At 37.9% G+C, this 24,625-nt stretch overlaps 1 protein-coding gene across 1 annotated transcript; it reads left to right on the top strand.

Annotated features, from left to right (window-relative positions):
- Positions 1-1,166: 1,166 nt before the first annotated feature.
- On the top strand, positions 1,167-23,960 carry LOC111570322 (aconitate hydratase, mitochondrial-like). Its single transcript, XM_023273023.3, has 18 exons — positions 1,167-1,237; positions 5,605-5,747; positions 6,230-6,488; positions 8,252-8,344; positions 8,721-8,879; positions 9,025-9,175; positions 9,304-9,408; positions 9,496-9,587; positions 10,567-10,672; positions 11,052-11,209; positions 11,339-11,412; positions 13,560-13,671; positions 13,987-14,169; positions 14,338-14,433; positions 16,132-16,323; positions 18,027-18,159; positions 18,372-18,493; positions 18,614-23,960. Exons 1-18 carry the CDS (start codon positions 1,202-1,204, stop codon positions 18,743-18,745), a joined length of 2,346 nt encoding a protein of 781 aa, XP_023128791.2. The 5' UTR covers positions 1,167-1,201; the 3' UTR covers positions 18,746-23,960.
- The last annotated feature ends 665 nt before the right edge of the window (positions 23,961-24,625 follow it).

Raw genomic sequence — 24,625 nt, 5'->3', positions numbered from 1 at the left:
TTAGTCTGATGTAGTTGTTTTCAGTTATCTTTTAAATACATTTTATCTTCCTTTGCATACACACAGTGTTAAAGCTTTCTTTAGATTTCTGTTGTGAATATTGTAAAAATGTGATCTGAGGGCTACCATGTCAAGAATCCTTCGATTATATTTGTTTATATTTGGTGCTAAATAAATAAAAATGAATTGAGATAAAATTTATTTCTATAGAATAAAATTAAAATTAAACATTTAAGATGTTAGCAAAAACAATTTTATTTTTATAGTATAAAACAAAAATTAAACATTTAAGATTTTAGCAAAGCAATTTTATCTATTTAGTACAAAATTAAAATGAAACATTTAAGATATCACCAATAACAATTTTATCTATATAGCACAAAATAAAAATGAAATATTTAAGATGTTAGCAAAAACTATCTTATTTATATAGCATCAAAGAAACAGAAAAATGTTCGTGAATACTGAGTTCAATTTTATTTATATACCAAAAAAACCTAAAAATTTAATAATTAGTGAAAACTCAGTTCAGTTTTATTTACATATCACCAAATAAAAATGACAACATTACAATGAGTGCGAGTTTAGTTTTATTTATAGAGCACCTTTTTTTTTTTTTTTTTTTTTAAATGTTCATAAATACATTTAAGCATTGTTACTTCCCACGCTGGTCAAAATGACTTTTACATATCTAATAGTTACAATAATTAACTTAAAAAAAATACAGCACCTTTCAAAACAAAATTTTAAACTACTAACACAGTTTTACCAAAATTAAATTATTCTAGGCCCGAGACATGCACAATCAGGGAATTACAATACAAGTAAAAGTAATACACTTAATATGCATTTAAAATAAATTAAAAAAACACAACCAAAAACAAATACAGTTAAATACACATTGAATCAGGTTAATAACATACAGTAATTAAATGAAATAAAAAACTGGAACAGTAGAGGTAATTGCAACAGATAAAACACATTGTTTGCTATAATTAGTAGATTGTTTCCACAATAAATAATTATGGAATTTGTGAAGGCATGATCATAATGAACATAAAAACATTAGTTATTTAGTATTAACAAAATTATATCCCATGGACTTCAAAAGTCCCTCAGTTTTATATTGACCTCCTGACTGCGTTAGCTGGTGACGTCACATGAGGGCGACACTCATCCCTGTCAGTGAACAACACACAAAATGGCGACTTACTGTTTGGCTGTGGCTAGAGTGCGGGTAAGAAAACGTTACTTTGCTTTCGCAGAGCTATTTACGTCCCCGCTGTCGTCGACTACATGTGCGGCTACGGGTGCCTGAGCCGTGTGGTGCAGTGTCATGGCTTATTATGGACAAACGGTGGATAAATGAGGAGCAGAGTGCGTCTGTGGGGTCGCCGTGTCCCCGTGTCACCCCTGACAACGTAACGGTCCGAAACCCACCTCGACCTGGCAGCCAGCGATATGAATATTTAAATAAATATAACATCTGTATGTGTTATCAAGTTCAGTCAGCATTTGTTGAGTGGGAACCGTAAACGGCCTAGATGTGATGCAAGGTGACGGCAAGGTTACGGAGTTTTTAAACTGCGCACTTGTTGAGAGTTCACTGCTGACAGCTGTGATCGACGCATAGTGGTGATTTACTGCTCCTGTGCTTGGCCACGTGAGATAATACAGGTTTATTTTAAATAACGTGAGTTTTTCCATAATAATTATGTGCACGAGAATGTTATGTATATTTTAAAAATAAAATGTTTCATGCACAGAGCGTCAAATAAGCCCATGTAAATAACAACAGTGAATAATTTAAATGATCAGTATAGTTAGTTTTGTTGGGTGAGTTCTTGCTTTTCTTGCTGATTCATTGCTTTGTTTTATTATTATTTTTTTTCATTTGATAAATAGACTGAAGAAAAATGTAAACATATCATTCTAATGGTCTTTTTTCTGACTGAAAGAAAAAGTTAAAAATGTATTTTCTATTGTTGTGGTTACAAAAGGCTTGAATTTAGTCAGTTGTGTACTAAATGCAGTTCATCTCATGATGAATTTTCAACCAGTTACATAAACCACAGTATAGTCAGGTGCCTTGAAAGGACAATGATTAGACAGCTTTATTGGTACACAGGAACTACTTTGACCTGTGTCTATAAAAGTCCACCTTAAAATGCAGCTTTGCTCAAATAACACTGATGCCAAGAGACAGATTTGCAGGTGTGGGGGATGCTGACATATCAGTTAAGGTCATAGTGTCCACAACTCCACATATAGTTTCAGACAGCTCTGGAAGTGTCCGACAATGCCTCATAATGACCAGCTTCACCAAGCCCTTCAGGAACAATATTCCACAAGCAGCTTTTTAATCTCATTAACTATGTGTCAGAGATGTGTGGCAATATGCAGAAAAAAACAATGTAAACAAAGTATCTGGCACGAGTATGTGCAAATACAGATAACCTTAAAAGTTCATGTGATTGGCCCCAATCCTGATCTTGGGATCAGGGTCAGAACATTCCTAGATTAGTTCTTAAGCTGCAATTATTAACAAGCACAGTCTTTTAACAACTCACCATAAACCTTTGTACCCTCTTGAATCATTCAAACATTTACAAGACTGGTTAAAACTACTGTGACTTTAAAAAGACAGTTTGCTACTATATCTGCTGATGTGAACCAACAAAGAGAGATGTCAAAGATTATTGATTTTGCCATCATCAAGAGGTTAATGAATTGTGTTTATTGAGGCATCTTTCACAATAATATCAGAGAGGTTGAGGTAACCGATCACATTTTCTGACAAATCAACGCAGAAAACAGGTCATTCCAAAGGGGGGATATCATTTTTTTTTTTGTCCACTGTATATACAGAGCTATGCATAAATTAGTACATTGGAGCTTAAAGATATTTTTGTTTTTCTAAATCATTAAACCAACAGTAGATGGAAAGAATAGAATAGAATAGAATAGAATAGAATAGAATAGAATAGAATAGAATAGAATAGAATAGAATAGAATAGAATAGAATAGAATAGAATAGCCACTTTATTGTCAACCAGAACATACACTAGTTGGTGCACATTTTGACTGAAATTTCGATCCAACAAGCTCGCCATCGGACTGATAAAAAAACAAAAACAAACAAATTATTCTAAATAAAAACAATTTCAATATATACATGTAAAAAACTATACTATACTATACTATATGTATATACAAATATGTATATATAAAAATACACACACACATACATATACATTATACATTTTAACAAATGTGACATATTATAACACATGCTATGTCCACCATTACTTTTTAATACTGTACCGATTGTTCTTACATGTTTTCCTGTTCCATTCTTTGAGGGTGACCCTTTTGAGTGTCCTGAGCTGACTCAGGCGAAGGCAGGGGACACCCTAGACAGGTCGCCAGTCTGTCACAGGGCTACATACAGAAACAAACAATCACTCTCACATTCACACCTACGGGCAATTTAGAATGATCAATTAACCTCAGCATATTTTTGGACTGTGGGAGGAAGCCGGAGTACCCGGAGAAAACCCACGCATGCACAGGGAGAACATGCAAACTCCATGCAGAAAGATCCCGGGAAAGCCGGGACGCGAACCAGGGACCTTCTTGCTGCAAGGCGAAAGTGCTAACCACTACGCCACTGTGCAGCCCTACATAAATTCCAATGAATCAATTGAAAATGTGTGTGATGGATCAATAGAGGCATCAAGTGTCCTTAACTACCTTCAAGAAAAACATTTTTATCACAGAATTTCATTGAAGGGGCTCTAATTTTTGCAACTTGGCCTTTTTTTTTAACATTTTGATGAAAAGCTTACTTTTCTTTTGTCATTTCCCCATGCTGTTTTTATGAGCTGATAAAGCACCACTGCTGCAACACTACAACATACAGGAATCCGAAATAGATTTTATTTCTGAGGATGTATAGCTGGATAGCTGGATTTGTCAGATTTCAGAGAGTACTCATTTATGCACGGCCCTGTATATACTGTCCATGTAAGATTACTATCTGAAAGTAGCAGTAAACCTGCTGCTCAGTGGTGTGGTTTGGCCACTATTGTTCAACTTATATGATTTTTTTCATGGCAGATATGAATTTTTAGTAAACAAATAAACAGATTAAATTCCTAAATTTGGAACTGATACGTGTCACAATTTAGAGAAATTTTGACAAAATCCAACACAATATTTGGTTGAAATGCCTTTATTTCTTTATGTCTCATATATGTTAAATTAAAAAAGAACTTTTCAACATTTATCATTCAGTGTTGATATTTTTTACTTGTTGTGTGTCTGACAATTGTGTGGGTGAAATATTGCTCAAGACCAGAGAGTTGGAACTAAAACTATAGAAAGGCATTGGAGCCTTGGTAGCCCATTTTAAAGCCTATTTATTTTATCAGGAATTGATTAAAGTTAAAAAGACATTGATAGTTTGAAAATCCTGATTATCAGATGTGATAATTGTTCTATCCCTAGTTGCAACTTTACCATTTTAAAGAGCCATTTTTCAAAATCAGTGTGGATATTTTGAACACACTTTAGTAAACTTTTTATATATAAACTGAGATTCTAATGACACAGGCTGAGCTGAAGGAAGTCTGTTGGTGACAAAGACAATAGATTTTTATGTCTTCCGATACTTGAAACAACCACAGGCATTCTTTCTGTATACTTAACAGTGCTATCCACTAAAACACAACAATTTCAGGAAGAATGAGAAAATGATTTGTGAGCAGCTTTTTGACTGCTCTTGGTTTATTTATGCTGACCATTAAGACCAGTGTAAAAAAAAAAGCCAATCAAATTAGTAATTTACTTCACCTAGACATATACAAGCTAATGATATGTTATCATGACAATAAATTGATCACAAAAAACTAACCTTAACATCATACTGGAATGTTTTATGTAAAATGGATACCTTTAAATTTGCCTTTCATACAAACTAAATCAAGCAAATTTGCTTGCAGATGACAAGAGCATTCACTTCGATGCAAATTTGGTTCCACAACAGATTTTATGGACAACAACAAAAAAAAAAAGATTTTATGGACGGTGTTTGTGTGCCTCCATTAGTACGTCGTTAACAGTGTTGGGGGATATTCAGTGCACTCAGTGTATCAGACTGTCCGGTGGGGGATGCTGATCCCAGCAATATGAGCTGTATAAACTTTCACCCAGTTTTCTTTGAGGCTGTGATTTTCCACTGAATATCAGCAGTACATTTGTCTATCAAATGCATAAACAAGTAAGTTAGTAAGTAAGCTGGTTTTGAAAGATATGAGTGGTCTTTCACAAGGGATCAATAATTGGCATGACAGACTTAAATGTAGTCATATAAGAGCCTACTTTGCAGCTGTGACTGCTTTAAACAGTCTTCTGGCAAAATGCTCTAGTAGCAAGACAAACATTGAGTTTCTGACTGATTTTTGGTGCAACATTTATGTAATTTATGTCACTTTTCAGTGCAGGGTTACGCCTCAACTGCTTTTGTCCTCTGTCATGTGCTCGGTCATTGTACAACAGAACCTTGTTTATAGTGGTGCTTCTCTGTTTTCTCTCCTGATCTAGGTGGCCCTAGGAACTGGGGCAAGACGGTTCCATGTCTCTGCTGCTTTCAGTGCCAAGGCCAAAGTGGCCATGAGCCGCTTTGAGCCTGGCTCCAGCGTTAATTATGAGAAGATGCATGAGAACATCAACATTGTACGCAAGAGGTCAGCAGGTTTCCTTCTCAGAAATACACACGAGTACTTGTTGTACAGTTTGGCTGGTGTTTATTACAGCTGTACAGTAAATCTTTTGACATTTACAATGTTGACTTGTTACAACCAGTGCAGCACAAAAGCTAACTTTGGAGGACCTGTTGTTCCCTTTTTACTGAGCTGACTTCATTTTCTGGCTGTTAAATAACTACAGAAGAAAGAAGTGTTTGCTGTGAGGATAGTTTATAGTTATTTCTGGTGTTCCTGGCAACAGCTAAAAAATATAGTACTTTCCAAAACTGTGACACAAAGCACAAAATTATAGCTGCACAACATATTTATGTAGATAATAAAGATTTTGTCATGTCAGTTTGTTTTGTTTAGTAAATGCAACTTGCACCAAGGAAAAGCTTTGACCTGGAACTAAAACAATATGCAGTGTTGAACAAACAGCACAGTTTTTACACGGCTTTTCCAACAATCTACCCCATCAGGCTCAACAGACCTCTCACTCTGTCGGAGAAGATTGTATACGGTCACCTGGACAATCCAGCAGGGCAGGAGATCGAGCGCGGCCGCACTTATCTGCGCCTGCGTCCAGACCGCGTAGCGATGCAGGACGCCACAGCTCAGATGGCAATGCTTCAGTTCATCAGCAGCGGTCTGCCCAAGGTGGCTGTTCCCTCCACTATCCACTGTGATCATCTGATTGAGGCTCAGATCGGAGCGGCTCAGGACCTGCAGAGGGCCAAGGTGAGGGCAGATAGAGAGGAAATAAATGGAATATTATGATTTCATTTCTTATACATATATATATATATATATATATATATATATATATATATATATATATATATATATATATACATACACAGAGGGTCCTCGGTTTACGACGTCCTCGACCTACGGCGTTTCGTCGTTACATTGGAACTGGTTACGTTGAACTAGATGACGAGCAGAGCGGATGAATATGTCGTCACGCAGTGCAATAAGACAGTTTTGTTTACATTCTCCGGTTGTACGCCACCTTGGATTGTGCTGCATTTGCTAACTTTTTGTCCTTCATTATGGCTCCCAATCATAAATCAGACTCTTCTGTTGCTTCGAAGAAAAGGAAAGCAATCTCTAGGAAAGTGAAATCAGATATAGTAAAATGCTCGAAACAGGGCGAAACACAGACGAACATCAGTCAAGTTGTAAAAACAGTGTAACATTGCAGCAACCCTCTGTGATGAATGAGTGAGACTTTTTCTGGTTCTCTGGTCGTTTATTGAACCTTCACAGGCTACTGTGGGCCGTAGCCAACACCAAAATAACTACATAAAACCTATAACTCAGCTCCACAATTAGTCGCCTTTCCCAGCTCTCTCTCACTCGACACACAAACTACTGCTGACTCTCAGCCAATCAGAGGTGAGCTAACTAAACATGGCACGTTCACTGACATTAGGCAAATCTCGAACCGAACAATAAACATTGAAACCTCAATATCAACAACAATATCAGTGTTCTGTTATCTACTTGTAAAATGACTCATACATGCATGAAAGTTATTGGTATTAATGACTTTTCCGAAGAACTGACCGATATAGAGATGCACGTAGTGGCTTTGTTTACATTTTCACCGGAGTTCCAACTTATGGCGAAAATCGACTTGCATCAATCCGTAGAAACGGAACTCCAACATAAGTTGAGGACCCCCTGTATTTTTATTTTTTTTTTTACAAAATTTGTCTGGTCTTTTTGACGTTTTTTTGCAATCAGAAACACAGATCATAGACACACAGCAAACAACAGATGGCAACACTAAACCTACATGCCTGCTAAGTGTGTATCATCCCATTAATGTGTTCTGGAGAAGCACTACAACTTTATAAATTTCCCCTGTGGTGTTTGGCTCAGTCTGTCTTGAAGGTTTGTCAGTGATACAACACAAGCGCTAAATGTATTGCAGTACATTTAGAAGTAACACTACCATATATCAAGTTTTACTAACTTGTCATCTGTTTAAAATGTAGTTTTTTTGTTGTCAAACCAATTCCAAAACATGTAAGAACATTTCAGTGTTGTTAAGACGTAATTTAATTCTCATCAAGCAGGGATTTATGTAGATCCCCAGGCAGCCGATTACTTGTGGACGCAGTAGATACTGTGGTTTGGTTCAAAATCTGATGGTCCGATCAAACTGTTTGGCTAACTTCATGCCTGAAGGCCAGATTGAATAACAAGACGTGATACTGTTTGCTGCAACCAAGTTTAGTCTTTTATGATAATAGATACTGGACTGATGGTTGTCTTTTCACCATCTGTCAGCATACTTAGTTACTTAGGGTATTTTGTTTCATTCATTATCACCTTTTCAAGCAGAAAATAATAATATTCCATTGCTATTACATCAGTTCAGTGTTAATATGTGTAAAGATGTCTAATGGCTGTCAGCTACTGCTTGCAAATCAAATTGCCCCTTGGGATTAATACATATTTACTTTGTTCTTCCTCATTTTCTGTAAATGCAGGATGTGAACCAGGAGGTTTACAACTTTCTTGCAACTGCTGCAGCAAAATACGGGGTTGGATTCTGGAAACCGGGCTCAGGAATCATCCATCAGGTACAATTTATAATGATGCATTAGGTGGCTGTTCTAATACTCAGTAATGTGTTTTGCTTATTTCACTTAGAAATATGCCCTGACATTTTGAAAATCAAAATATTTGCATATTGATAGATTCTGGTTTTGCAAAGTGGAAGAAAGGTAGACGTAAGGATCTTTAACTTTGTAATTTGACTTTATCGTTAAAAAAACAAGTCAGACACAAAGATTTTTTAAAGTATATGTATGTATATCTATTAATGCATGTCTGCAGGGTATCTTTAATAAATTCCTGTTAGTTAGCATTCTTCACTGTCTGAAGGGAATCAGCAGTTTCAAAGTATGTTTGCAGCCCAAAGTGTAGCTGACTGCAACTGTCCCTTTCTCTGGACAGATCGTCCTGGAGAATTATGCTTATCCTGGAGTGATGCTCATTGGTACAGACTCCCACACACCCAATGGCGGCGGTCTGGGTTCCATCAGTATTGGAGTGGGTGGAGCTGATGCTGTAGATGTCATGGCTGGAATCCCATGGGAGCTCAAGTGCCCCAAAGTGAGTTCTTGGCATCATCCGTTGTCTTGTAAATGTGTTTAAATCTCGTTGAATAGTACAGTATCTACTCGGTTCTGAACCACTGATCCCAAGGGTACCTCTGTTTGGTTTTCATTTTGTTTAAGACTTTGTCATTTTTCTGCAGGTGATAGGAGTGAGGTTGACAGGAACCCTGTCTGGCTGGACCTCTCCCAAAGACGTCATCCTGAAGGTAGCTGGCATCCTGACGGTTAAAGGTGGCACGGGGGCCATTGTGGAGTATCATGGACCTGGAGTTGACTCAGTCTCCTGCACTGGTGAGAATGAGGTTCATGGCAAGGCTTAGAACAAACAAAGAAGGAAGAGCAATAACAGATCTAAATACAGTATTTAACAGATTTTGATTTTTTTAAATTCACTCTCTTGTCAAAATTACACATCTAAGGAATGGCCACTATCTGTAATATGGGTGCTGAGATTGGAGCCACTACATCTCTTTTCCCCTACAACCACCGCATGAAGACATACATGGAGAAAACTGGCCGTGGAGGTAAGTCACATACTCTCTGTCTCTGTATATTTAGTCTTTTTTCACTTTATCTTACCTCCATCTTTCTGTTTTTCACTCCTTCTGCAGAGATTGCCGCTTTGGCAGATCAGTTCAAAGATGACTTGGTCCCAGATAAAGGCTGTGAATATGACCAACTTATTGAGATCAACCTGAGCGAGGTAAGTGAAGTAGCCAACCAAAATGTACAGATATCATGAGAAAGCACTGAATTACTAAATATTATTGTATACACTACCTTTCAAAAGTTTAGGGTCATTTAGAAATGTCCTTTTTTTTTTTTTTTTAAAGAAAAGCAGTTTTTTTTCTATAAGGATAACATTAAATTAAACAGAAATCCAGTCTGGACATTGTTAATGTGGTAAATGACTATTCTAGCTGGAAACAGCTGATTTTTAATGGAATATCTACATAGAGGTACAGAGGAACATTTCCAGCAACCATCACTCCTGTGTTCTAATGCTACATTGTGTTAGTTAATGGTGTTGAAAGGCTAACTGATGATTAGAAAACCCTTCTGCAATTATATTAGCACAGGAATAAAAGTGTGAGTTTCCATGGAAAACATGAAATTGTCTGGATGACCCCACACCTTTGAACGGTAGTGTATGTTGTTTAAAAGCTTCCTCCATGTGCTTCTGCACCCTCTTCACATAAATCTGCCCTGTGGAACGTTTGTCTCCCCATTCTGTCAGTGAGAATAACTGCACAAAAGCCATTGACTCTTCCTGAGTTTTTGCTCCTGATTGCTGTTGTCACTCCCTGATATGCAGCAACAGCTTTATCCCCACTTTGTCTCAGTTGCTATGGTTGCCCCCATCTTCAGCTCTGACTATTGCATCAGCGTAGGAATATCACCACAGACAGCAGTCTTAAAACCTTAGTGCATTGGAGCGCTCTGATAGCTCACCTGCTTGAGCATCTCCTCACAGTGCCTTGCTTTGATTCCAGTCCAGGGCTATTTGCTGCATTCCCTCTGTTCAGCTATCGGCACACCCAGCCCTACACAGCAGGGAAATTTTAATTGGTCCCACATGATATTTCCATCCATACTTAGAAGTTGTTAGGGGCCCATGATATCAGAGTATTTTTAAACTTCTTAGTGCTTTATTGCCTGTCATTCTGTTTTGTTTACAACAGTTGAAGCCCCACATCAACGGACCGTTCACGCCTGACCTGGCTCACCCTGTGTCCGACATCGGAGCTATAGCGAAAAAGAGCGGCTGGCCCCTGGAGGTTAAAGTTGGTCAGTATTTGTGACACAGCTGTATTACCTCACATGTATTAATATTTCTAATGCTTATTCCAGTAGAATTTGATATTTCTTTGTTCCTACTGAAAGTATTATTGAGCAGATATAATCAGATTGCATTACAGCTTAGTCATGTTCATGTTTTTCCACAGTGACCTCAAGCACTGAAGGGAAAATAATTCCAGTCATTGACAGAATAAGTAGTCTATAATTATGATGATAAGACTTGCATGACGTTTGTGTCTTTTCCTCCTAAACAAAGCTTCTCTCATTTCACATACTGGATGCGTTGTTAAAAATAAATGAGTAATTCCAATCCGCCCCTGTAACTGTACACTCATTCTCAGTTCTCCTCTTACAAACGTACAAACAGGTCTGATCGGCAGCTGTACCAACTCAAGCTACGAGGACATGGGCAGAGCAGCCTCTCTGGCCAAGCAGGCTCTGGATAAAGGTTTGAAGTGCAAGGCCCAGTTCACGGTCACCCCTGGTTCTGAACAAATCCGTGCTACTATCGAGAGGGATGGATATGTGAGTCAGATTCTCTCCAACACACAAAGTTAACCAACACACATCAGAGTTTGGCTGTTTGTCGTGGTCTTCTCTTCCAGGGTTTCTTCCCGTTAAGGCATTTATACAGTTGTGTTTTTTTGATTTCAGACCAAGATTCTGAGTGATGTCGGAGGAGTTGTACTCGCCAATGCTTGTGGACCCTGCATCGGACAGTGGGACAGGTATGCACCTCATTTCTGAGAGCTAATTCACCCTAAATGCCCCACTAGCAACATATTTGCAACAGTTGATTATTGTGATCAGTCAACACTTTGGTCCAAGACAAAATATTTCAACAGCTACTCTCCAGATTGACATTTATTTTAGTAGTTGTGGTCTGTGGTTGTCAGTGTTTTTGAAGAACTTGAATGTTGGTTTATGAAACGGAAATATCAAAACTAATGACTTGATTAAAGTATTAAAAGGACTGTGAAATATCCCAGGGGATAAGTGTTACAGTTTTTATTTATAACTAAGTCAAAATTTTCAACTACAGAAGAAAATCTGTCTTAAAGGTCCTGTATGCCAGTTAATGAAAGTCTTACTTCTCCATAATGTGTCTTTCAATTTTCTGCTCAAAATACCACAAAGATGGTCCATTTGGGTTCATTCTATGACTGTATAACAGCTGTTATACAAGGCCTATTTTACTGTCAGTAACATTAAATACAGTTGAGCTGCTGCTGTCCCCTTCAAGAAGAACATTCTCTGTATCTGCACTGTTCAGAGATTGACAGTGCAAAACAAAACTGTTGACCACAGCAGCTGACATTGACGCAAATAAATGTGTGACCAGGATGTTCTGTTGCTTCTGGCTTTCTCTCTGGGCAGTCATTTTACGTGGAAATACAGTTGAATTCATAGATTTGTCCTTGACTTGTGTGTATTGGGAGTTTATTGGACAATGTTGTAGTTTTAAAATCAGTATTTGGTGCAGGACAGCAACTTGTAAGTTACTATGAAATGACTGCTAATCTGTTTTAATGGGCTGTGTTCAGTCACTATATCACACAGATTTATATGAATTCGACTGGTTTTATTAGGAATTCGACTGTTTTAAAAATGCACTATGTGAACACAGAGAGAAAAGCAGACAGGTGTAAACACCATATGAGTTTATGTTGCACCAAAGCACCACAGCCGACATGAACACACAGTAACCCACCCAGTCTTTCTTTATTGGTTTCAAATTGCTCTTAAAGTTTCCACCATCTCTGAATGTCTCTGTTCTTTACAATTTCCACAAAGCTCTGACACATGGGCATACAATTAAAGGTAATAGTAACGATCACCACACTAACCGTTGTGTTGTCCTGTGGGTCAAATTGACCCATTTTAAAGTTTGAAAATGTGACAAAAAATAATATTTTCACTGTGAAACTTCTGATGTCCACATTTTCAACATTTTTGGGAAATCTCTGAACATTTTTTGGTGGAAAAAAAGAAATGTTAAAAATTTTTCTTTAAGAACATTCACAAAAAAAATCTACCAAAATCCAGCGAATTTCCCTAGATTTTGGTAGATTTTTTTTTGTGAATGTTCTAAAATAAAATATTAAAAGTTTTACTACCTGTTTTACAACAGGAGTGTTAACGGCACACTGTGCTGATCCTAAGGATTTTCCTGTTGTTGTTGGGATATTACCATTAATAATAAAAGTAATCCACTGAGTGTTCAGTTCTTCAGATGCTGGAAGTGCACAAGGACTCTCATCCCCAGCAGAACATTTATTATGCTTTGCTCATAAAAGAAGCAGCTCTTGGGACTAAATCAACCTGATGGACTGAAAGGCAGCTGCACATTCAAAATGAATCACCTTAGAAGCAACGGGCAGTGAGGGGGCAGAATTATCCAAAGTTTTAGCTAGATGATTATCGGTTGTCCAGTTTCTGCATTGAAACTGAATATGACTTGTAAAAATGGGAGGCTGTCTGGGTACCGCTTTCATTTTAGACCTACAAAACACAATAAAATGGATTTTCACCATGTAGTGTCTGATACATTGGTGTTTTCACTAGAACTATTCCTATTTGGGACACTTGAAAGTACAGACTTATGGGACATACAGTGTATCTCATAATCTCATAGGCAGATTACTTTTAAAGATGCTGGGAATTTTATGCTTCCCAGAGAATTAAGCTTTTTGATTATAGTCACCCCATTATATTCAAACACATTCCGTTGTTGTTCTGATGTAATGAGCATTGCAGCCACTGAGGGCCACTAGTAGGACTTGGGTCTCGTAGTCTTATGAAGTGATTCGGAGGAAGAGCCACACAGTGTTGTTAATTATAACACATTAGGCCTGTGTGTTTTAACTTTCTTTAGGAAGGATGTGAAAAAAGGAGAGAAGAACACAATCGTCACATCTTACAACAGGAACTTCACTGCCAGGAATGATGCTAACCCAGCCACTCATGCTTTTGTCACCTCTCCTGAGGTAAAAAAAAAAACAAAACTCCATGTTGAATGTCAAGCAAAATGCATGATCAGTGATTTATAGTTACATGGACTTCGTTACTTAGGCTTGCACTACCTCATATACATCCCATTGTGAGTGTTTATTAGTGTCATATTTTTCAATATAATCAAAACTGCTGCATTTATTTGTGACTTTGATGTTTGTAAACACTCTGTCTCCTAATGTTAGGTTCTCTGATCGATGTTTGAAATCCGTAGTGTCTTTACCTTACTATGAGATGACATATGTTGTGAATTGACACTATATAAATAAAATTTAATTAATTTCATGTAGATTGTCACTGCCTTGGCCCTTGCCGGGACCCTCAACTTCAACCCTGAGACCGACTACCTGACTGCTCCCAGTGGAGAGAAGTTCAAGCTAGAACCCCCCACTGGTGACGAGCTCCCCTCCAGAGACTTTGACCCGGGCCAGGACACCTACCAGCATCCTCCTACTGACAGCAGCTCAGTCAAGGTAGAGCTGTTTTCACATACAGTATCCAGACAGCAGCACAACATTAAGGAAACAGACTTTTAGTGAAGTGACAAAAACTTTTTAGATGTTATTGTTTGATCTGGAGGTTGTGTATCTCAATAACTTTAAGAAATACACATGGAAAACCCCTGATTTCATGTTTTTCAGGTTAATGTAAACCCCTCAAGTAACCGTCTGCAGCTGCTGGAGCCCTTTGACAAGTGGCATGGAAAAGACCTGGAGGACTTGAGGGTTCTCATCAAGGTGAGCAGGGAATGGAAGGAAGGGCTAGGTGAATGTGCAAGGGAGGGAGTAAAAAATAATCAAAACATCAGGGAGACAGTTAATAGAAACTCAGCTGTGTTATACACATTTCTGCTGGAGAGTGAAGTGTCCTGTATTTTCTTGCTTCGTTAAGTATACTAAAAGTCTTGTGAAAGTGTATATGTAAGGTGCACTTTGATTATTGCGGTCTGTGGATGTCATAATGAAGCGCTGAGCTTGGTTGTGGGAATAATGATGACTGCCATGTGATAGATTTTCTTTCCGGAGGCAACAGGTAGCTGAGTGGCGGCTTTCCTGAGGCTACCTGAAATTGCACATATAACAAATTAATCGGTGAAATTGACTCTTGGATGTGTGTTTGTGTATAAAAAGCTTATTGTGTTGTACATATGTTTATGCTGTGAAGGTACAGAGATGTGGTGAGGGTTGGCAGATCTGGGAAACTTCTCATGACCAGTATGTGCTGATAGTATTTGGGTGCGCATTTATACTGCATCTCGGATGTTCAGAAGTATCGTTTGGGTTATTGAATGTTTTTATTCTACTTGTGTTTTAATGAAAAGTGTGAATGGAGACTTTCTCCTATGTTTCTGTTTTAAATGAGATTGATACAATAACACTAATGCATTGTAAACAGGTCTGCTATATATGAAATGTAGCATTAACTCTGAACTGGGAGGAGTGACACGTGTTGCTGAGAAGTCATTTTTTGAATGTTTTGTGTTTGTTGGGGTGGACTAACATGTCACTGTATTCACATTTGATACTGACATTTGGGCAAGCGTGTAGTAAGACTGTGGCTGTGATTGTGGAAAAAGTGGCATAGGGGAAGATCACATGTCTGTAAAAAGCACCAGCCTCTCAGCAGGAAAGGTTTACACATTTAACAGAGACACCTCCCTTTCCCTTTCACACGTGTATAACAAGTGAGAGGAAGCATGCTAATGGGCAGATAGAGAGGTGAAATTCAAGTGTCCATCAGTGATGTGCACGGTGCTACACTGCAGGACTAAAGTTTTGGTGAAGCTTGTTGTGTTGCGTTGAGTGGATCTGTGCCATTTGCAGTTTGAAAGCAGTTTTAGCATCCGTTTGCTGAGAATGCTGGAGAGCTACAGCTGTTGAGGCACAAGTTGGATAATGGTAATAGAATCTTTAGGAGTGGAGGAGAAGCTCTACTTTCTAGCTTGTTACCATCTACATTTTATGTATGGATTAGAGAGAGGAGAGATTTCCTAAATTTAGCCGGTCATTACAGCCATGTTGTGATAATCGAAAATTCTGATCACTCAGCTGTGTTCTACACACCTTTAATTACAGAATAAGAATAAAGAATAAGAGTTATTGGAAACCTAAGACTGTTATGATATACATGGTCTTTACAACTGTGTGTGAGCTTTTGTTCACAACTGTTTGTCTTTGGAAACAAATAATGGGCTTGGAGCTGAGAGAGAGAAGGCAAACAAGTTGAAAACTATTGACAGATTTTATTTCATAGAAATGCTTATAAATAATTATCAATCCCTTAAGTAAGGAATGGGAATAATAATAATGGCTATACCACTGGTGAAGCAGGTACTTGTACAAGTTTTTTGTAACATTTTTATCACTTGGTTTCCTCTGATGTCCTCCGTATCTTGAACTCTACCTGTCATGCTCTGTTTTCCTCCGATGCTGTAGGTAAAGGGAAAGTGCACCACTGACCACATCAGTGCCGCTGGGCCCTGGCTGAAATTCCGCGGTCACCTGGACAACATCTCCAACAACCTGCTGATCGGTGCCGTCAACATTGAGAACGACGCAGTCAACAAGGTGAAGAACCAGCTGACTGGAGAGTATGAAGGCGTGCCAGATGTGGCCCGTCACTACAAGGTGAGTTTCACATGGGACACTGTCAGCTGATTTATTTATTTTTTTACATGTGACACTGGCACAGAGAGGATCTGTGTTATGCTGTTTGTACTGTTAAAGGAAGAATCTGTGATTTCGGAGAAAGACTGATTGATTTCGCTAGTTAGAATACAGGGGGTTCCTCAACTTACGTCAGAGTTTTGTTCACCGTAAGTTGGAACTCCATTTACGTGCATCTCGATATCAGTTAGTTTACAGTATTTGTACAACTACAGTATCGACAGACAGTCATTGGCTCACACTGAAACACAACTCCGTTGGAAAATACCAGTGAAAATGTAAACTGCAAGTCTGATTTACGTTTGGGAGCCATAATGAAGTTAGCGAATGTAGCATAATCCAATGTGTCGGCAAATGTAAACAAAGCCGTCTTATAGCACCATGTGACTACTGTACATACAGTATTCATCCACTCCACTCACCAACTAGTTCCACTGAACCAGTTCCAACGTAGCAACGAAACATCGTACATTAAACTGAGGACCAGCCTGTAATCAGTTCCAACGTAACGACGAAATGACATAAGTCGAGGACGTCGTAAAACGAGGACCTCCTGTATTTAGATAGTTAGCATGTACAAGATTTGCCCTCCCTGTTGCTTCCATTGCCACATTTACCCTTTTGTTATGCATGAGCTCAGGTTTGAATGTGAACAACTGGTGTTATGTGGATGGTCTGACTCATTTTGTTTGTTTCCCATCTATAGAGCCAGGACTGAATACGATCACTAAATTTCTTTTTAGACCACACACAGAATAGACAGCTAGTGGACCATGAAGAGATGTTGACTAATTCTGACAAAAGCTTTATTTTATCAGAATCCCTGTCTTTATCTTTAAAGGTGGAATATGCTAATGGATTATTGTAATCCACAGGACAGGGAAAGAGAAGAGGGGAAAGGAAAAAGGAGGCTGTGGGAGCATGAGAGTTCAGAAATCTGGCACATGCTGTGTAAATACAATACTATACAAGAACTTATAAATATGCTAAATATCAGCCATTTCTCCAGGGTCACAGACTTCACCTTCAAAGAGCAAAGAGTGTTAATTTCACCAACAAAAACTATGATTTAAAAAAAAAAAAAGATTGACAATGTATTCTTTCAGGATGAAAACAAAACAAAATGAAAACTAATATTTCAAGATGGAACTCTGCTAAAATGTTCTATCCATTTTGTTAAACAATGTAAACTAAGCAATGGTTAATATGCACAAAAGGAAATAGTTTTTCAGTGACTTTTTCCTCCGCCAACCCAAAATATGCCTCGTTGTGTAGGTTTGTGATGCGATTTACTGCTGTTAACTAAGAAGCTCCTTTTATTCAGTAACATTTCAGACAGTAATGTTAGTTAGGAGAACATGGCAAACACAGAATAAGGGACATTGACACTGAGCCTTTTCTACTCACCTCCTTATAGACCAGAATAACATCTGTAACCATGGTAACAGTACACAAAGATGATGACAACTTAGATATTATAAACACTAAAATGCAAAAACTAGACTGAAATATTTATACTGTTTGCACCAAAGCTAATAAAACACCAATGCCTGACATTTGGGGAAAACAAAAGAGTAAAATTCTATCAAAATCAGGCGCTGCTGTTAAAGAGCACAAGGTGATTTTGGAATCTTTCCTCAGTCTTTGTTTGGTTGAAAAATCAGGCCAACGGAGTGAACTGGCTGGTGGTTGGAGATGAGAACTACGGAGAAGGATCCAGCAGAGAACATGCTGCCCTGGAGCCACGACACCTGGGAGGAAGAGCTATCATCGTCAAGAGCTTTGCCAGGATCCACGGTCAGTTTCTTCACAGAAGGGGGAAAAATGCAAATATCAAGTTATGTGCAGTTTTATTCTGCTTACACTATTAATGTGTCTTCTTTCTGAAACCTGACCTTGTATTTTTGTGTAGCAGAAATGCTCCTGTCAGGTAGAGAGCCCTCTTCTAGGTATCTGACAGAAATATTCGTCAGTATGTAATTTTTTTTCTGTCCTCTTCATGCACACAGAGACTAATCTGAAGAAGCAGGGCCTACTGCCCCTAACCTTTGCTGATCCCAGTGACTACGACAAAATTCACCCTGATGACAAGATTTCAATCACCGGCCTGAAATCCCTTTCTCCTGGCAAGGTGAGCAACATTCTGCACTAATGAAACATTGATCCTTAAAGCTTTCTTTCCAGTATGTGGAAGGAAAACTGCCTAAATTATTGACACACGACCTCGCTCGCCTTCTCTGTGATCCTCCAGCCCCTGACAGCGGTGATCAAGCACAGCGACGGCAGCCAGGACCGCATCTCTTTAAACCACACCTTCAACGAGACACAGATCGAGTGGTTCCAGGCTGGCTCCGCCCTCAACAGGATGAAGGAGCTCCAGTAGTTGGTGAAGAGGAGGGCGGTGAGGCCTGTGCAGGTTATTGAAGGGCCTTGATGTGGGTTGAGAAAGGGGAGGAATGCGGACCTGGAGAGGGGCTTCACAAAGAGGGACAGACAATGCAAACAGTAGAGGGTAACCAGGTTTTATTTTGGGACGGCTACAGTCACGCTTGGGTAAAAAACAAAGTCAAACCTTCACTTTCATAGACACACAGAGGGCGTGACTCTGCTGTAAGCACTGTCATTCATACTGGCAGCACTCCTGAGTTTATAATCAGTTATTTATTAAGCTTGTTGTTAATTGCAGCAGTGAGTTGACTCTTTCATAGATGCTTTACTATTTTTGTGCCACACTAACTAATATCACTGCTGCGTTTCTCTGAAGCTTTTCGGTTTCACCAAAAAGAAGCGGAATTGACTTAAAAGCATTATTCATTATTGTCTGCACTGTAACCCAGCAATGATGATCAGAGTCAGAAACATGCAAACCTGATTAAGAGTCAGTATCAATAAAGTTAAAATACCTAATTTTATCAAAAATACTTGAAACAGTTACAAGGAAAAGTTGAGAGCTTTAAAGCTCTGGTAGGCAGAAATCTGGAAGAGGAAAAAAAAGAAGAAGAATCTAAAAACATACAGTTTTTCCCTCTCTTCTCTTTTCAAAGCCACTCCCGCCATTGAGGTACTTGAGGTCAACATTCGTTTGTGGCATTTTAAACACAACCTCATGAACAAAAGCACTCCAGCTAACTCCTTGCCCATCAAATTCAGCTTTCACCATGAACTTTGTTGCCGTTTTCACCATCACATCTGACAGGCTAGATTTTATAAAGTCTAAAAATAGGAGGAGGAGGTACAGAAATCTCGTTTCCTCTCAGACCACCTGAATTACAATATGCTGAAAAGTTGAAAAATACTGCCTACTCCAGCTTTAATATCTTAAATTACAAAATCACTCCAAAACTAGATGATTCCTCCTTTCCTTTATATGTAATATTTCATGTTTATGTCAGTATTTTCCATTGAAAGCTCAAAAAAGCCCAATTGAGTTGTTTGACTTGCATTCATGTATTTGCCCTTACTTTGCAGGTGAGAGGTAGCGCAAACATCTACTGGCCCTTTTAGCCTTTCTGTTTACCTTGCAATGCAGGATCTGACAGCCTCAATTGCGACATTAACTCCAAAACAACGACAAATAGCTCCTGTGTATGATTCCAGTTCTGTGAACACACAGAACATAGAACAATGGAGGTTTGTTGTATTAACCTATATGATGAATTTTGTGTTATTACAACATTAGAGAATAAAAGCTGCTGCAACTCAAGGACCTAGAGAAGGCGGAAAAACAGGGCCTTGTTGTCCACCCTGAATTTAACCAACCTGTGTCGAGCCCCACACTTTGGGCTTCACTGACTGGACCCAACTGTTGTAAACTAGGGATGTCCAATATTGGCTTTTTGCCAATAACCAATATGCCAATATTGTCCAATTTTCAATTTTCAATTCTGATGTCAACCGATACCGATATATGTGGGCTATTTAACTAATTTTATATAAAATTAAAACCCCTATTGTGGAATTAACACATCGTGCCTAATTTTATTGTGATGCCCCATTGGATGCATTTTCAAATGCAGCAAGGCTTTCCAAATGTAAACATTGTTTGTGCAAATAAGAAGACTACTTCAAATTAACTTATGGAAAAAATGCCTTCTTTTTTAAAATTGTCTCACACTCTCCCTCCCTCTATGAGTAAATGCCGGCATTATTTTATCGGTTTTCATGTTAAGCAAAAAAAAGACGATAGCAATATTGACCGATATTACATTTTTATGCCAATATCGGGCCGATAGTATCAGACATCCCTATTGTAAACAACTTTTTGTCTCCAAACCTTAAATCTGAAGATCCCCTGACGTATATCTTATACATTAAATTAACTTATCTAGGTGTCCTTTACTGCTTTCTGATGTCATTCTTGACTTAAACAAATAGTCATTGGTGATTTGGACAGCAATGTAAGCAAACTCCCAGGCTCGCTTATTACTGGAAGCACTATTGATGAACTCCTGTCAGCTGCAGCGTGGCTCTCTCTCGGTCTGAGAGCTCAAGCGTTCATGCTGCTGCTGCTGCTGTACTTGTGGACACTCCCTGCTGCTCATCTAATGCTCACATGCAAGGCTTGTCTTTTTGCATGACATAGCACCGTTGTGTAAACACTTCTATGTGGTTCAGACTGAGACCACAAAGCAGAACAGCTATTGTGTTAACCTTTCCATGTGTGTTTTGTCCTCTGTGTGAGATGCATGATTGTTTTTATCAGGTTACCCTGTGTTTGCATTTGTTTTTGTTTGTCCTTCTTTGTTCACTCTCCTCTACTTTGTTTTGAGCAGATTAACTTAAACCTGATATCTGATGAATGGGTTTTAATCAGCATTGTGTTGCTGGACAGTAAATCTGTACTTAGCAAGATGTTTTATGTATATCTTAGGGTCGTATATAAACCCGATAAATCTTCTGTGCCCATAGGAACATGCAGTAAAACTGTATAGTATAACAGCAGTGATCACGTTGTGTACAGAGAACACTCCACTCCAGCATTATAGATCTTCTCCTTTGTTGAATCCTCTGATAACTTTAAAGGCTAGCTAGCCATCCAGTTCACATTATGTTCTTGTGTTTTTCCGTTAGACTTCACTACCATCTGCCAGTGTGTGAAATTCCCCCGTGTAGCTGTAATAGGAGATGAGAGCGTGTGTTTATCTTTGAACTGAATGTTTTTTCAGGTTGAGGTTTGGTCCTCCATAGCATGGAAAGGCCTGCTGTCTTCTTGAGCAAAATAACGCACAATCTAGTGTCCAGATGCCTGTACACTAGCACTTTGTAGAGTTAGGAACGTAGTTTTAGGTGTCATTCGACATGCGTTGCTATTCCCCAACAGACATTTCACTCTGAGCGTACACACGAGTCTTTATTGTTTGTGGACGGTAGAAAGACTTGGATTGATTCTTGGTGGGTGCGCCACTGAAAGTGTGTCGTTTGTGGGTTTAGGGATGTTGGAGCTGATTTCTGCTGTTGGACCTCCATTTAGTTCTTCTCCCTGTTATGCAGAAAGTCTATCGACCCACTCCTTCTCCATTTTGCTCTTGCACAAATAAAAATGTTTTCATGAGGCAAACCCCTGAACCACGGAGTTTGGATCTGGCTGTGATGATGTGATGTAGAGCTACACTGTGACCAGAGGTGTATACATAAGTAAGAAACGATAAAATATACATTTACACATCTAATACAGTAAATACAAACTATATATGTATATATATATTAGTGGTGGGACACGATTTTAAAAAAAATAATTACAGGCTTTGTAATCAATCGCATTTTTGTCAAATAGCAATATTTAACACAGTAAGCAAAGTTTTTCAGTTCAAATGAATTTTGGTTTACTGAATCAATGAATAGACATACGTGAACTTCAACAAAGATGTTTGTTTAATTTCTGTTTATCTGCATTTTTCATCTGTCTACTACATTCACAGATTACTGCAAACTCAAAGTGCAACTATAGCGATTACATTCAACATTTAAAGACTTTTTGTAAACTCAAGCACTTTCATTGTCTTTAAAAGTGGTCTATTATGGGATGGCTACACCGTTTGCCAGTACCAGGACTGTTGTAGCTAATGTGTCCACAGCATCGTCAATTTCTCGCATCCCATTCATTGTCTGGTTGCGTTGCAGCACGTTTTGAGTTGCGTTCCGACGCGTCGCCCTAGAGATTATTTGCATAAAGTAGACTTCTACTTGATGCAAATTCAGTACAAATATTCATTAAACATCTAAACTAGCCGTCATTGAACTAAAACGAGGACAGATTCTGTAGCTTTTTTCTTGCCTCAAATGCTTTCAGAAATACTTTTTGCTGAAGTGTTCGTGTGATAAAAGCAGTCCTGTGTATCTTCTTCACAGCTACAAACAGACTTTAGGTTCATTACCGCCACCTGCTGGACTGGAGTGTTCATCAGTGTTACCGGTGTGCCAGAAATTAGGGAGCTGAGAAATGTGCAATTAAATGCGTTATTTTTTTAAAGCGTTGTTTTTTCTGTAATTAATTAATCGAAATTAATGTGTTAAAGTCCCAGCCCTAATATATATAAAATAACATGATATATATAGATATAAACTGATATGCTGTATGTTTCCTGTCTAATTGAGAGGTCATTGTGTGATATTTTATAACAGAGTGTCCCATCTGTGATCTGTATTTAAAATGGTCCTCTATTTATCAGTTTCACAAGGAGCTGACACATGGATTGAGGGTTAAAATGTGGCACAGACTTTGCGCTGTAGCTGTCAGTTACTGCAGGGCTTTGACTGTGAAAAAGAACCTATTTTTAAAAGGATGACTCTGAAAGGTTTTTTGTATTTTCGTAATTTTTTATTTTTGTTCAAATTATTAAGATGATTCTAAATTGCAGCAGCAATTTTTGTCACAGAAATAATTTGATGTTGCTGCTATGCTACCCACGTTGATGGTTAAAAAAAAAGCCAGATTTACAGCCAAAGATGCCTAAAAAAAAAGTACCAGGATGATAAGAAATAATTCTAAAATCAAAATGTTTTACTTTCCATCATCTGTTGTCTCTAAACATTTCATAAACGTTGCTATGACTTGAATGATTTGATTACGTTCAGGCCTTTTTTCTTCCAGGATCAATGTTCTTTCAAAAACATTACAAAAATGATTGAGTTATTTGATCATCCTCTTTTCTTGTCTTCTACAAATTTAAAACAGCCACTTGTGAAGCTTCTACTGTGATGTGTGAAAATGTTTATTCACTAGTTCAAGCCTCTGAGTTTGAAAGCGCTACTGTGATGAGACAAATCTCTGGTTAAATGTTGTTGTTAATGAAAGCACTTTGTGGTGGCATAGTAATGGTGTCATTTTTTACTCAGGTGTTTGGTCGGACTCCTACTGATATGTTTGAAATTGATTCTTCAACATGTCTCATTTGTTCAGATGCAGTAAATAAAATGGAATATGAACAGATGTTATTTCATAGCAGTGATTATCCTCACACTCCTGATTTAACAACTTAATTTTGTAAAAGTAAAGTAGAAATTGAAAATGCCTGCAGTTTTTTAGATTACAAAGTTTCAGATATCTCCATATTTACATTATAAATGGTGAAATAATAAAGATCCAGTTCTGAAGTGGATGTTTTGTGATTTTATTTGTTCTACTGACTTCTGGCAGAGAGAACAAGATGCTATCAATAGATAATATACATATTTAAAATTGTACTATTATTGCCTAGATAGATAGATAGATAGATAGATAGATAGATAGATAGATAGATAGATAGATAGATAGATAGATAGATAGATAGATAGATAGATAGATAGATAGAACTTTTCTGTTACAAGTCAGAGATTGTCCTATGCAATTGAAAACTGAATTTTATGTCACATAATCTTTGACACTTCAGTTGTAGTGTCAAAGATTTTAAATCCAAACTCTGAGTTCTTGTTTGTCATAATTTGCTTGTACATTTAATCTTTTTATTTGTTTCTTGCTAGTGTCTTAATTGTGTTTTAACTCAGCAATTTTGTACCCGTGTTTTGTATTTGCTGCTGCCTTTCTTAGCCAGGACTCCCTTGCAAAAGACATTCTTAGAGATTATTTCTCCTGATTAAATAATAGTTAATAAAATAATAAATGAATTGTACATTTGAATAACTGATCTTTACGTATCTATACTATCTGTTATTGCCTTCTGTAATCAAGACGTCCGTCTTCAATAAAGATTTTAGAGCTTTCCTTGTGGAACAATTTATCACAATTTACCAAACAGTGGTTCTGCATTACATATGTATATATATA

This window comes from Amphiprion ocellaris, chromosome 19 (assembly GCF_022539595.1).
Source record: "Amphiprion ocellaris isolate individual 3 ecotype Okinawa chromosome 19, ASM2253959v1, whole genome shotgun sequence".
Classification (NCBI taxonomy): Eukaryota; Metazoa; Chordata; class Actinopteri; family Pomacentridae; genus Amphiprion; species Amphiprion ocellaris.
Note: the sequence above shows the minus strand (reverse complement) of the source record. Positions and strands in the feature narration are given on the sequence as shown.

Coding starts and splice junctions, on each gene's coding strand:
- LOC111570322 (XM_023273023.3), top strand. CDS start 1,202: ATGGCGACTTACTGTTTGGCTGTGGCTAGAGTGCGG. Junction 5,748..6,229: donor ATCAACATTGTACGCAAGAG/GTCAGCAGGTTT, acceptor CTACCCCATCAG/GCTCAACAGACCTCTCACTC. Junction 11,210..11,338: donor CTATCGAGAGGGATGGATAT/GTGAGTCAGATT, acceptor TTTTGATTTCAG/ACCAAGATTCTGAGTGATGT.